We start from the raw sequence: 15266 nt of genomic DNA on the forward strand, positions 1-15266 counted from the left end.
GGACATATGATGCTGCAGATTATTACACCCAGATCCTTCTCAACAAGTGACTCCCCCAGTGTAGCTCCCCCTAGGACATATGATGCTGCAGATTATTACACCCAGATCCTTCTCAACAAGTGACTCCCCCAGTGTAGCGCCCCCTAGGACATATGATGCTGCAGGTTGTTCGTACCCAGGTGCATAACTTTACATTTATCTACATTAAACTTCATTTGCCAAGTGGACGCCCAAACACTTAGTTTGTATAAATCTGCCTGCAATTCACAAACATCTTCCATAGTCTGAACTATATTGCATAGCTTGGTGTCATCTGCAAAAATAGAAATAGTGCTATTAATCCCATCCTCTATATCATTAATAAATAAGTTGAATAATAGGGGTCCCAGCACTGAACCCTGGGGTCACCACTTATTACCGGGGACCATTCAGAGTAGGAATCATTGACCACAACTCTCTGGATACGGTCCTGGAGCTAATTCTCAATCCAATTACAAACTATACTTTCTAAACATATAGTCCTTAATTTACCCATTAGGCGTCTATGGGGGACAGTGTCAAATGCCTTTGCAAAGTCCAAAAACACTATATCCACAGCGGCCCCTCTGTCTAGGCTTCTGCTTACCTCTCATATAATCATTATATCCACAGCGGCCCCTCTGTCTAGGCTTCTGCTCACCTCTTCATAAAAACACTATATACACAGCAGCCCCTCTGTCTAGGCTTCTGCTTACCTCTCATATAATCATTATATCCACAGCGGCCCCTCTGTCTAGGCTTCTGCTCACCTCTTCATAAAAACAGATCAGGTTAGTTTGACAGCATCTGTCCTTTGTAAAACCGTGCTGGCTGTCACTTATAATGCTATTTATTGTCACATAATCCTGTATATAGTCCCTCAATAGCCCCTCAAACATTTTCCCCACAATTGATGTTAAGCTTACTGGTCTATAATTACCCGGCGAAGACCTAGAGCCCTTTTTGAAAATAGGCACCACATTTGCCCTGCGCCAGTCCCTTGGCACTATACCAGTCATGAGAGACTCTCTAAATATTATGAAGAGGGGAACAGAAATAACTGAATTTTAAAAATGAGCATTTTTGGCCAAGTTATGACCATTTTTATATTTATGCAAATGAGCCTTTCTTAAGTACAACTGGGCGTGTTTAAAGTTATGTCCAAGTGGGCGTGTATTGTGTGTACATCTGGGCGTGTCTTGTGTGTGTACATCTGGGTGTGTCTTGTGTGTGTACATCTGGGTGTGTATTGTGTGTGTACATCTGGGTGTGTTTACTTGTTTTACTAGCTGGACGTTGTGAATGGAAGTGTATGATGCTGACGAATCAGTGACCAATCAGCATCATGCACTTCTCTTCGTTACCACCCAGCTTCTGGCAATTCAGACACACAGCATGTCCTGGCTCATCCGACGCGATGAAGTTCCTGTGGGAGGAAGTGAGTGACGTCACAGCGTGATCTCGCGAGGATACGCTGTGTGTCTGTGCACTGCCAGAAGCTGGGTGGTAACGAAGAGAAGTGGATGATGCTGATTGGTCACTGATTCGTCAGCATCATACACTTCCATTCACAACGCCCAGCTAGTAAAACAAGTAAACACACCCAGATGTACACACACAATACACACCCAGATGTACACACACAAGACACGCCCAGATGTACACACACAATACACACCCAGATGTACACACACAAGACACACCCAGATGTACACACACAAGACACGCCCAGATGTACACACACAAGACCACATGCAATACGAGATAGGGGTTTGAAAATCTGGTGACAGCCTCTTTAAGAACTCTAGGGTGTAACCCATCTGGTCCCGGGGCCTTGTGTACATTTATTTTATTTAATTTAGCTTGGACCATATCTACATTCATCCAATTCAGTATATTAACTGATATATTAACAGCACTGGCCCCGGCTACATCAGCTCCTCCGCTCTGGCCTCGTCCACATCAGCTCCTCAGCACTGGCCCCGGCTACATCAGCTCCTCCGCTCTGGCCTCGTCCACATCAGCTCCTCAGCACTGGCCCTGGCTACATCAGCTCCTCCGCTCTGGTCTCGTCCACATCAGCTCCTCAGCACTGGCCCCGGCTACATCAGCTCCTCAGCACTGGCCCCGGCTACATCAGCTCCTCCGCTCTCGCCTCGTTCACATCAGCTGCTCTTTCTTCAGTTGTATATACAGAGCGGAAGAACCCATTTAGTAACTCTGCCTTCTCTTGATCCCCTGTGACCAACTCCCCATTACCACTATCTAGGGGTCCTACATGTTCGGACCTTGGCATTTTTGCATTTATATACTTGAAGAATTTTTTAGGATTTGTTTTACTATCCTTGGCCACCTGCCTTTCATTTTGTATTTTTGCTGATTTTATTACATTTTTACAGATTTTATTAAGCTCTTTATATTTTACAAAGGCTACAGCTGTGCCCTCAGATTTGTATTTTTTAAATGCCCTTTTTTTGGTATTCCCCTTTCACAGAAGGTGTAAGCCATGTGGGGTTTAATTTGAGTCGTTTATACTTGTTACCTATAGGAATAAATTTTGCACTATAATTACCCAAAGTAGATTTGAAAATCTCCCATTTATCATTTGTCCCATTATTTGACATTAGTTCTTCCCAATCTATGTCCTGAATTGCAGCCCTCATCCAGGGGAATTGGCTTTCTTAAAATGAAGTGTTTTTGCCCTCCCAGCCTGCGTTTGTTTTTTACGGTATAGGTAAAATGTAACTATATTGTGATCGCTGTTACCGATGTTTTCACGAACATTGACATTCCCAACAAGCTCTGCATTATTAGAAATGACCAGATCCAACAGAGCTTCACCTCTAGTCGGGTCTTCCACAAACTGGCACATAAAATTTTCCTGCAACAGGTTGAGGAAATGTCTCCCCTTTGCAGTTGAAGCCGAACCATGACACCAATTAATATCCCGGAAATTAAAATCTCCCATTATCACTACAGTACCCGCCTGTGCAGCCTGCTCCATCTGTTTATATATTTGACCTTCTATCTCTTCAGTTATATTGGGGGGTCTATAGATTACACCAAAAGTAATTTTTTTCAGTGTTTACCTCCCTTTCTAGTTCCACCCACAAGGTTTCAACCTCCTCACAGTATTCACCCACTATTGTCTCTTTCACACTCGCCTTCATATAGCTTCTCACATACAGACATACACCACCGCCTTCATATCACTTCTCACAAACAGACATACACCACCACCTTCATATAACTTTTCACATACAGACATACACCACCACCTTCATATCACTTCTCACATACAGACATACACCACCGCCTTCATATAGCTTCTCACATACAGACATACACCACCACCTTCATATCGCTTCTCACATACAGACATACACCACCACCTTCATATCACTTCTCACATACAGACATACACCACCGCCTTCATATCACTTCTCACAAACAGACATACACCACCACCTTCATATAACTTTTCACATACAGACATACAACACCCCCTTCATATCACTTCTCACATACAAATATACACCACCACCTTCATATCGCTTCTCACATACATACACCACCGCCTTCATATCACTTCTCACATACAGACATACACCACCACCTTCATATCGCTTCTCACATACAGACATACACCACCACCTTTCCTATTTGTCCTGTCTTTCCGAAACAGTGTAAAACCCTGTAGATTTACAGCCCAATCATGTGAAGAGTCCAGCCATGTTTCAGCAACACCAACTATATCTATATTTTCTTCCAGTATCAAGGCCTCCAGCTCCCCCATTTTGCTTGCTAGACTTCTGGCATTTGTGAACATACACTTTAACTTGCCTTTAAATGTTTCACTTTCAGTATAAGAAATGTGATTATTTGACATTTGGGCATTTTTATTTTTACTGCTGTTTTGTAACGAAAGGATCTCCTTATCGTGTTGTCTAGTCCTCTCCCCACCTTCTGTTTCTCCCCCCACCAATATAGTCTGACCCCTCTCTAACCTGACTACCCCTTTATTTCCTACATTGGCCTCCCTCCTCAGCCCTAGTTTAAATACTCCGCCACCCCAGCTAGAATTCTCTCCCCCAGCACAGCGGACCCCCTTCCATTTAGGTGCAAATCATCTGCAGAATACAGTTTGTACCCCAATGAAAAGTCAGCCCAGTGCTCTAGGAACCCAAATCCTTCTCCTCTACACCAAGACTTCAGCCATGCATTTAACTCCCTGAGCTCCCGCTGTCTTTCCTGTGATGCGCATGGCACAGGCAGTATTCCTGAGAATACACCCTTGGAGGTCCTTCCCTTCAGCTTGTAGCCTAGTTCTTTAAAATTATTCTTAAGGCTCCTCCACCTACCATTTATTCTGTCGTTGGTACCGACATGGACCACGACAGCTGGATCATCACCAGCCCCTCCCAGCAATTTGTCCACCCGTTCCACCACATGCCGAACCCTGGCACCAGGGACACAGCAAACCAGTCGGTTGAGGCGGTCTTGGCGACAAATTATTCTATCCGTCTTCCTGATTATAGAATCCCCTACAACTATCAATTGTCTTGGCTTACCTGCATTACCATCCCGCCGACTACTAGCTGGGCTGTTCTCCCGGCTGTTAGGGAGATCAGTATCCACTAGGTCTGCCATTTCTGAGACCGACACCCTCGCATCATCACCCAACTTGGCAATTTTGCTTGGAATGTCAGAAACCGGATCGGCCTTCCTTTTCTTTGACCCCTTTCTACTGCCCCTAACTACATTAACCCAGCTACTTACCTGATCCTGCTCACCCATGTCTTCACCGTCCAGTTCTACCCCACTAACTGCATGCTCTGTGAGCAGCAAGCTCAGCTCAAGATTGTCTATCCTCCTTAGTGTTGCATTTTGCTCCTCCAGATCTCTAATGCGAGCTTCCAGGTGAACAACATGCTCACATCTGCCACAGAGGTATTCACCCTGGAACTCCGGCTCCAGGGTGAATATTACCTAAGTTTGTCATTGCAAATAGTCTCCTAGTGTTTTCCAGTTCCCAGTGTTACCCGTTCCTGCTGCCTGTACCTGTATCCCGTGCTACCGTGCCATCACGAGTTGGAGTCATGTTGTGTCCTCCGCTGCATCTACTGTGTCGCACCCCGCCAGGTGTCCGTCTGCTGCCGGAGCCTCATCTTAGCCTGAATCCACCGCTGCGGTCTACATTGCCTCAGTTACACTTTCTGGACTATAGACATTGCATTGTACCTGTTTGGCCAGCTGATATCTCGCTATGCGTTACGGCCCAGTGGGTCCGCACCCCGCACCGTGACCCTGATATCCTACAACTAACTATACAGACGCTGCTCTCTGACCTTGAACTCAGGTGCCTTCCCTCTAGCCGATATACTGAAATGACTTTACAGATCTACCACAGGGGATACATCTCACCCATTCGGGGCTTTAACTTGACAATATTCACCCCTGACAAATGCTTTAGATGTCGGGCGGATTCAGCAGATATTTATCACGGTCTTTGGAGCTGCCCAGGGTGCACACCTTTATTACCACCCATCTGGTCAATTATGTCCCATCTGATCCTATCTGGGCCATCCTGGATTACATTAATGTGGAGAAACACCATGCAGTTCGGGGGGGGGGGGGGGGAGCAGAAAATGATACGGCCCCAGCAGCAGGACTGAAGGCTATGCTACACGCCTCACACCCCCTCCAATGTATTTGGAAAAACTCTCTTTCCTCATGAAAATGGACGGGGTGGAGGCTTCGACCAAGAGGCAAACTCCTATACAAGGCTGGCTGAGGGCTGGGAGAGTTGTATCGGCTGATCGCCCGTAGACACAACGTTTGATTACAACCTGTTCAGACTGTCTGCTTCCCGGGGAGACTCCTGTCAGGGGACCCGCCGGTTACTTAGGAGCGGTAACTATACACGCCGCTGAGGTGCTGGGGGACCACGAGAACCTGCCGGACACATTGCTCTGATGCGGGACAGGTCAGATTCTTTGATATAACACCAGAGAGATTGTTCTATTGTTTGCTTTGCTTTTCTTATTTTTCCAGAGATGTTAAGTGGACACGTTTTTCTGAAATAATTCCCATCCCCCTCACCTATATCTCCGTAACTGTGACTGACTACACAGGTGACCCCCATCACTGTCCGGGTTATTCATACCTGGACAACGTCATTTCTAGCCCTCCACGGACCTCCACTCACATTGTCTGACCGTCTATTCTGTAACAAATGTCTATTTCATTGATGAATATTATGGAACCTCTTCACATTCACATTCCCTTCCCCATTTATGTTTGAAAAATTTCAAAAAAAACATTGACCTATAAATCCCCAGCAGGAACCTGCCGTGATGCGGTCCTGGTGTTAGGAGCTTGAGATGGGCTGGACACGGACTACAAGACCACGCGACCTTCAGGGCAGTTTCAATTTGCAACTAAATTATTTGGACCAAAACAAATGCGATCCATATCAAGTGTCAGAAATGTCTCTACTACTGGGACATTATTATGTACAAGAACTGAGGGAGCGCACCCCAGGGGTGACAGCGGATACACCAGGACCAGGGCAGACAGAACCTTCCTGAGAGTCCCTGCAGGGACCGCTCAGTCACTGGATTTCTCTGCCAGACTCTTGGACATTTCTATATATATTGAGCTGTGACTTCTACCTGGATAACAACTCTCTGATATTCCTTCCGGAGACGATCCCACGCCTTCAAACACTTCTCTCTCGCGGCTTTATCTGACGAGAGGGAACGCGGCAAATGAAGATCTGCAGAAAAGACACAAAACATCAGATCAGTCCCATGACCAGGACTCACATAGGACCCCGGCCGGCCCGACCGCGCCCGGCTCTGCTCAACTCATCACCACACAGCGGCTGATATCTACTGCACGGTGTCTCTCCCTGACGGTAAGTTCACTCGCAGAGTAAAAAACGTCTGTAAATACGGAGCTTCAAGAGAAAACAGCTCCTGATTTTCAGATGTTTTTAGTTCCACTTTGCGATTTTCACAGCGTTCTTTACGGTCGTTTTTGGAGCTTTTTTAAATAGAGGCTATGGAAAACGGCTCCAAAAACGTCCCAAGAAGTGTCCTGCATATAATGTATATAAGTGTCCCGCATGTAATGTATATAAGTGTCCCGCATATAATGTATAGAAGTGTCCCGCATATAATGTATATAAGTGTCCCGCATATAATGTATATAAGTGTCCTGCATATAATGCATAGAAGTGTCCCGCATATAATGTATATAAGTGTCCCGCATATAATGTATATAAGTGTCCCGCATATAATGTATATAAGTGTCCCGCATATAATGTATAGAAGTGTCCCGCATATAATGTATATAAGTGTCCCGCATATAATGTATATAAGTGTCCCGCATATAATGTATAGAAGTGTCCCGCATATAATGTATATAAGTGTCCCGCATATAATGTATATAAGTGTCCCGCACATAATGTATATAAGTGCCCCGCATATAATGTATATAAGTGTCCCGCATGTAATGTATATAAGTGTCCCGCATATAATGTATATAAGTGTCCCGCATATAATGTATATAAGTGTCCCGCATATAATGTATATAAGTGTCCCGCATATAATGCATATAAGTGTCCCGCATATAATGTATATAAGTGTCCCGCATATAATGTATATAAGTGTCCCGCATATAATGTATATAAGTGTCCCGCATATAATGTATATAAGTGTCCCGCATGTAATGTATATAAGTGTCCCGCATATAATGTATATAAGTGTCCCGCATGTAATGTATATAAGTGTCCGGCATATAATGTATAGAAGTGTCCCGCATGAAATGTATATAAGTGTCCCGCATATAATGTATATAAGTGTCCCGCATATAATGTATATAAGTGTCCCGCATATAATGTATATAAGTGTCCCGCATATAATGTATAGAAGTGTCCCGCATATAATGTATATAAGTGTCCCGCATATAATGTATATAAGTGTCCCGCATATAATGTATATAAGTGTCCCGCATATAATGTATATAAGTGTCCCGCATATAATGTATATAAGTGTCCGGCATATAATGTATATAAGTGTCCCGCATGTAATGTATATAAGTGTCCCGCATATAATGTATATAAGTGTCCCGCATATAATGTATATAAGTGTCCCGCATATAATGTATAAAAGTGTCCCGCATATAATGTATATAAGTGTCCCGCATATAATGTATATAAGTGTCCCGCATATAATGTATATAAGTGTCCCGCATATAATGTATATAAGTGTCCCGCATATAATGTATATAAGCGTCCCGCATGTAATGTATATAAGCGTCCCGCATATAATGTATATAAGTGTCCCGCATATAATGTATATAAGTGTCCCGCATATAATGTATATAAGTGTCCCGCATATAATGTATATAAGTGTCCCGCATATAATGTATATAAGTGTCCCGCATATAATGTATATAAGTGTCCCGCATATAATGTATAGAAGTGTCCCGCATATAATGTATAGAAGTGTCCCGCATATAATGTATATAAGTGTCCCGCATGTAATGTATATAAGTGTCCCGCATATAATGTATATAAGTGTCCCGCATATAATGTATAGAAGTGTCCCGCATATAATGTATATAAGTGTCCCGCATGTAATGTATATAAGTGTCCCGCATATAATGTATATAAGTGTCCCGCATATAATGTATATAAGTGTCCCGCATATAATGTATATAAGTGTCCCGCATATAATGTATATAAGTGTCCCGCATATAATGTATATAAGTGTCCCGCATATAATGTATATAAGTGTCCCGCATGTAATGTATATAAGTGTCCCGCATATAATGTATATAAGTGTCCCGCATGTAATGTATATAAGTGTCCGGCATATAATGTATAGAAGTGTCCCGCATGAAATGTATATAAGTGTCCGGCATATAATGTATATAAGTGTCCGGCATATAATGTATATAAGTGTCCCGCATGTAATGTATATAAGTGTCCGGCATATAATGTATATAAGTGTCCCGCATATAATGTATATAAGTGTCCCGCATATAATGTATAAAAGTGTCCCGCATATAATGTATATAAGTGTCCCGCATATAATGTATATAAGTGTCCCGCATATAATGTATATAAGTGTCCCGCATATAATGTATATAAGTGTCCCGCATATAATGTATATAAGTGTCCCGCATATAATGTATATAAGTGTCCCGCATATAATGTATATAAGTGTCCCGCATATAATGTATATAAGTGTCCCGCATATAATGTATATAAGTGTCCCGCATATAATGTATATAAGTGTCCCGCATATAATGTATATAAGTGTCCCGCATGTAATGTATATAAGTGTCCCGCATATAATGTATATAAGTGTCCCGCATGTAATGTATATAAGTGTCCGGCATATAATGTATAGAAGTGTCCCGCATGAAATGTATATAAGTGTCCGGCATATAATGTATATAAGTGTCCGGCATATAATGTATATAAGTGTCCCGCATGTAATGTATATAAGTGTCCGGCATATAATGTATATAAGTGTCCCGCATATAATGTATATAAGTGTCCCGCATATAATGTATATAAGTGTCCCGCATATAATGTATATAAGTGTCCCGCATATAATGTATAGAAGTGTCCCGCATATAATGTATAGAAGTGTCCCGCATATAATGTATAGAAGTGTCCCGCATATAATGTATATAAGTGTCCCGCATATAATGTATATAAGTGTCCCGCATATAATGTATATAAGTGTCCCGCATATAATGTATATAAGTGTCCCGCATATAATGTATATAAGTGTCCCGCATATAATGTATATAAGTGTCCCGCATATAATGTATATAAGTGTCCTGCATATAATGTATATAAGTGTCCGGCATATAATGTATATAAGTGTCCCGCATGTAATGTATATAAGTGTCCCGCATATAATGTATATAAGTGTCCCGCATATAATGTATATAAGTGTCCCGCATATAATGTATAAAAGTGTCCCGCATATAATGTATATAAGTGTCCCGCATATAATGTATATAAGTGTCCCGCATATAATGTATATAAGTGTCCCGCATATAATGTATATAAGTGTCCCGCATATAATGTATATAAGTGTCCCGCATATAATGTATATAAGTGTCCCGCATATAATGTATATAAGTGTCCCGCATATAATGTATATAAGTGTCCCGCATATAATGTATATAAGTGTCCCGCATGTAATGTATATAAGTGTCCCGCATGTAATGTATATAAGTGTCCCGCATATAATGTATATAAGTGTCCCGCATGTAATGTATATAAGTGTCCGGCATATAATGTATAGAAGTGTCCCGCATGAAATGTATATAAGTGTCCGGCATATAATGTATATAAGTGTCCGGCATATAATGTATATAAGTGTCCCGCATGTAATGTATATAAGTGTCCGGCATATAATGTATATAAGTGTCCCGCATATAATGTATATAAGTGTCCCGCATATAATGTATATAAGTGTCCCGCATATAATGTATAGAAGTGTCCCGCATATAATGTATAGAAGTGTCCCGCATATAATGTATAGAAGTGTCCCGCATATAATGTATAGAAGTGTCCCGCATATAATGTATATAAGTGTCCCGCATATAATGTATATAAGTGTCCCGCATATAATGTATAGAAGTGTCCCGCATATAATGTATATAAGTGTCCCGCATATAATGTATATAAGTGTCCCGCATATAATGTATATAAGTGTCCCGCATATAATGTATAGAAGTGTCCCGCATATAATGTATAGAAGTGTCCCGCATATAATGTATAGAAGTGTCCCGCATATAATGTATATAAGTGTCCCGCATATAATGTATATAAGTGTCCCGCATATAATGTATATAAGTGTCCCGCATATAATGTATATAAGTGTCCCGCATATAATGTATATAAGTGTCCCGCATATAATGTATATAAGTGTCCCGCATATAATGTATATAAGTGTCCCGCATATAATGTATATAAGTGTCCCGCATATAATGTATATAAGTGTCCCGCATATAATGTATATAAGTGTCCCGCATATAATGTATATAAGTGTCCCGCATATAATGTATATAAGTGTCCCGCATATAATGTATATAAGTGTCCCGCATATAATGTATATAAGTGTCCCGCATATAATGTATATAAGTGTCCCGCATATAATGTATATAAGTGTCCCGCATATAATGTATATAAGTGTCCCGCATATAATGTATATAAGTGTCCCGCATATAATGTATATAAGTGTCCCGCATATAATGTATATAAGTGTCCCGCATATAATGTATATAAGTGTCCCGCATATAATGTATATAAGTGTCCCGCATATAATGTATATAAGTGTCCCGCATATAATGTATATAAGTGTCCCGCATGTAATGTATATAAGTGTCCCGCATATAATGTATATAAGTGTCCCGCATGTAATGTATATAAGTGTCCGGCATGTAATGTATATAAGTGTCCCGCATGAAATGTATATAAGTGTCCCGCATATAATGTATATAAGTGTCCGGCATGTAATGTATATAAGTGTCCCGCATGTAATGTATATAAGTGTCCCGCATGTAATGTATATAAGTGTCCCGCATATAATGTATATAAGTGTCCCGCATATAATGTATATAAGTGTCCCGCATATAATGTATATAAGTGTCCCGCATATAATGTATAGAAGTGTCCCGCATATAATGTATAGAAGTGTCCCGCATATAATGTATATAAGTGTCCCGCATATAATGTATAGAAGTGTCCCGCATATAATGTATATAAGTGTCCCGCATATAATGTATATAAGTGTCCCGCATATAATGTATATAAGTGTCCCGCATATAATGTATATAAGTGTCCCGCATATAATGTATATAAGTGTCCCGCATATAATGTATATAAGTGTCCCGCATATAATGTATATAAGTGTCCCGCATATAATGTATATAAGTGTCCCGCATATAATGTATATAAGTGTCCCGCATATAATGTATAGAAGTGTCCCGCATATAATGTATATAAGTGTCCCGCATATAATGTATATAAGTGTCCCGCATATAATGTATATAAGTGTCCCGCATATAATGTATATAAGTGTCCCGCATATAATGTATATAAGTGTCCCGCATATAATGTATATAAATGTCCCGCATATAATGTATATAAGTGTCCCGCATATAATGTATATAAGTGTCCCGCATATAATGTATATAAGTGTCCCGCATATAATGTATATAAGTGTCCCGCATATAATGTATATAAGTGTCCCGCATATAATGTATATAAGTGTCCCGCATATAATGTATATAAGTGTCCCGCATATAATGTATATAAGTGTCCCGCATATAATGTATATAAGTGTCCCGCATATAATGTATATAAGTGTCCCGCATATAATGTATATAAGTGTCCCGCATATAATGTATATAAGTGTCCCGCATATAATGTATATAAGTGTCCCGCATATAATGTATATAAGTGTCCCGCATATAATGTATATAAGTGTCCCGCATATAATGTATATAAGTGTCCCGCATATAATGTATATAAGTGTCCCGCATATAATGTGTATAAGTGTCCCGCATATAATGTGTATAAGTGTCCGGCATATAATGTGTATAAGTGTCCGGCATATAATGTGTATAAGTGTCCCGCATATAATGTATATAAGTGTCCCGCATATAATGTATATAAGTGTCCCGCATATAATGTATATAAGTGTCCCGCATATAATGTATATAAGTGTCCCGCATATAATGTATATAAGTGTCCCGCATATAATGTATATAAGTGTCCCGCATATAATGTATATAAGTGTCCCGCATATAATGTATATAAGTGTCCCGCATATAATGTATATAAGTGTCCCGCATATAATGTATATAAGTGTCCCGCATATAATGTATATAAGTGTCCCGCATATAATGTATATAAGTGTCCCGCATATAATGTATATAAGTGTCCCGCATATAATGTATATAAGTGTCCCGCATATAATGTATATAAGTGTCCCGCATATAATGTATATAAGTGTCCCGCATATAATGTATATAAGTGTCCCGCATATAATGTATATAAGTGTCCCGCATATAATGTATATAAGTGTCCCGCATATAATGTATATAAGTGTCCCGCATATAATGTATATAAGTGTCCCGCATATAATGTATAGAAGTGTCCCGCATATAATGTATAGAAGTGTCCCGCATATAATGTATAGAAGTGTCCTGCATATAATGTATAGAAGTGTCCCGCATATAATGTATAGAAGTGTCCCGCATATAATGTATAGAAGTGTCCCGCATATAATGTATAGAAGTGTCCCGCATATAATGTATAGAAGTGTCCCGCATATAATGTATATAAGTGTCCCGCATATAATGTATAGAAGTGTCCCGCATATAATGTATAGAAGTGTCCCGCATATAATGTATATAAGTGTCCCGCATATAATGTATATAAGTGTCCCGCATATAATGTATATAAGTGTCCCGCATATAATGTATATAAGTGTCCCGCATATAATGTATATAAGTGTCCCGCATATAATGTATATAAGTGTCCCGCATATAATGTATATAAGTGTCCCGCATATAATGTATATAAGTGTCCCGCATATAATGTATAGAAGTGTCCCGCATATAATGTATAGAAGTGTCCTGCATATAATGTATAGAAGTGTCCCGCATATAATGTATAGAAGTGTCCCGCATATAATGTATAGAAGTGTCCCGCATATAATGTATAGAAGTGTCCCGCATATAATGTATATAAGTGTCCTGCATATAATGTATAGAAGTATCCTGCATATAATGTATATAAGTGTCCTGTATATAAGTGTCCCGCATATAATGTATAGAAGTGTCCCGCATATAATGTATATAAGTGTCCTGCATATAATGTATAGAAGTATCCTGCATATAATGTATATAAGTGTCCTGTATATAAGTGTCCCGCATATAATGTATAGAAGTGTCCCGCATATAATGTATATAAGTGTCCCGCATATAATGTATATAAGTGTCCCGCATATAATGTATAGAAGTATCCTGCATATAATGTATAGAAGTGTCCCGCATATAATGTATATAAGTGTCCCGCATATAATGTATATAAGTGTCCCGCATATAATGTATATATGTAAAGGATATGCCAGGCACAGCGGGGTTAACGCCCATAGGTAATCAGTCGGCACCTGAGTCTATGTGTCTGAGACTGACTCCAGCTTCCATCACTCAGGCTGGTAGGCTTAGGAGTGGGAGAGCCTATCGCAGCCTGGCCAGACTCAGCTAGCTCCCGCCCTCTGTCTATTTATACCTGCCTTTCCTGTTCCTCCAGTGCTTGTGATTCTTCTCGTTTGGTTTCCTGGCCCAGCTACAGCTCCTGACTACTTGATCCTGCTCCATACTGACCCTGGCTTACTGACTACTCTTCTGCTCTGCGTTTGGAACCTCGTACACTCCTGGTTTGACTCGGCTCGTTCACCTCTCTTGTTGCTCGCGGTGTTGCCGTGGGCAACTGCCCCATTTCCCTAGCTTTGTGTACCCTTGTCTGTTTCGTGCACTTACTGAGCGTAGGGACCGCCGCCCAGTTGTACCCCGTCGCCTAGGGCGAGTCGCTGCAAGTAGGCAGGGACAGAGTGGCGGGTAGATTAGGGCTCACTTGTCCGTTTCCCTACCCCTATCATTACATAATCACAAACCCGTTACCTAGTCTACCCTGGTCCCTGTGTCTACTATGGACCCCCTTGAGACCCTGGCCCAGCAAATGCAGGGTCTCTCCCTACAGGTCCAGGCCCTGGCTCAGAGGGTCAACCAGCCTGACACTACCATGGTAGTGCCTCTCACCTCACCCCTTGAACCCCACCTCAAGTTGCCTGATCGGTTCTCAGGGGACCGGAGGACTTTTCTCTCCTTTCGGGAGAGTTGTAGGCTTTACTTTCGCTTAAAGCCTCACTCCTCAGGTTCTGAGAGCCAGCGGGTGGGTATAATTATGTCCCGGCTCCAGGAAGGGCCCCAAGAGTGGGCCTTCTCCTTGGCTCCTGACGCCCCTGAACTTTCCTCCGTTGATCGTTTCTTTTCTGCTCTCGGACTCATTTATGACGAGACTGACAGGACTGCCTTTGCCGAGAGTTAGCTGGTGACCTGTTGAGGAGTATTGTTCTGACTTTAGGAAGTGGTGCGTAGCTTCTCGGTGGAATGACCCTGCCTTAAGGTGCCAGCTTAGGTTG

General features: G+C 41.3%; 1 protein-coding gene across 2 annotated transcripts in view; it reads right to left on the reverse strand.

The window, feature by feature from the left end:
• WDR97 (WD repeat domain 97) overlaps positions 1–15266 on the reverse strand; it is a 145033-nt gene that overhangs the window by 97429 nt on the left and 32338 nt on the right. For both annotated transcript variants that reach the window (XM_075848569.1, XM_075848568.1), the window contains exon 3: positions 6693–6796. In XM_075848569.1, the coding sequence (XP_075704684.1) occupies positions 6693–6796 (104 nt within the window). The remainder of the gene's footprint in view (positions 1–6692; positions 6797–15266) is intronic.

Source organism: Rhinoderma darwinii, unplaced genomic scaffold (genome assembly GCF_050947455.1).
Source record: "Rhinoderma darwinii isolate aRhiDar2 unplaced genomic scaffold, aRhiDar2.hap1 Scaffold_427, whole genome shotgun sequence".
NCBI classification, from domain to species: Eukaryota; Metazoa; Chordata; class Amphibia; order Anura; family Rhinodermatidae; genus Rhinoderma; species Rhinoderma darwinii.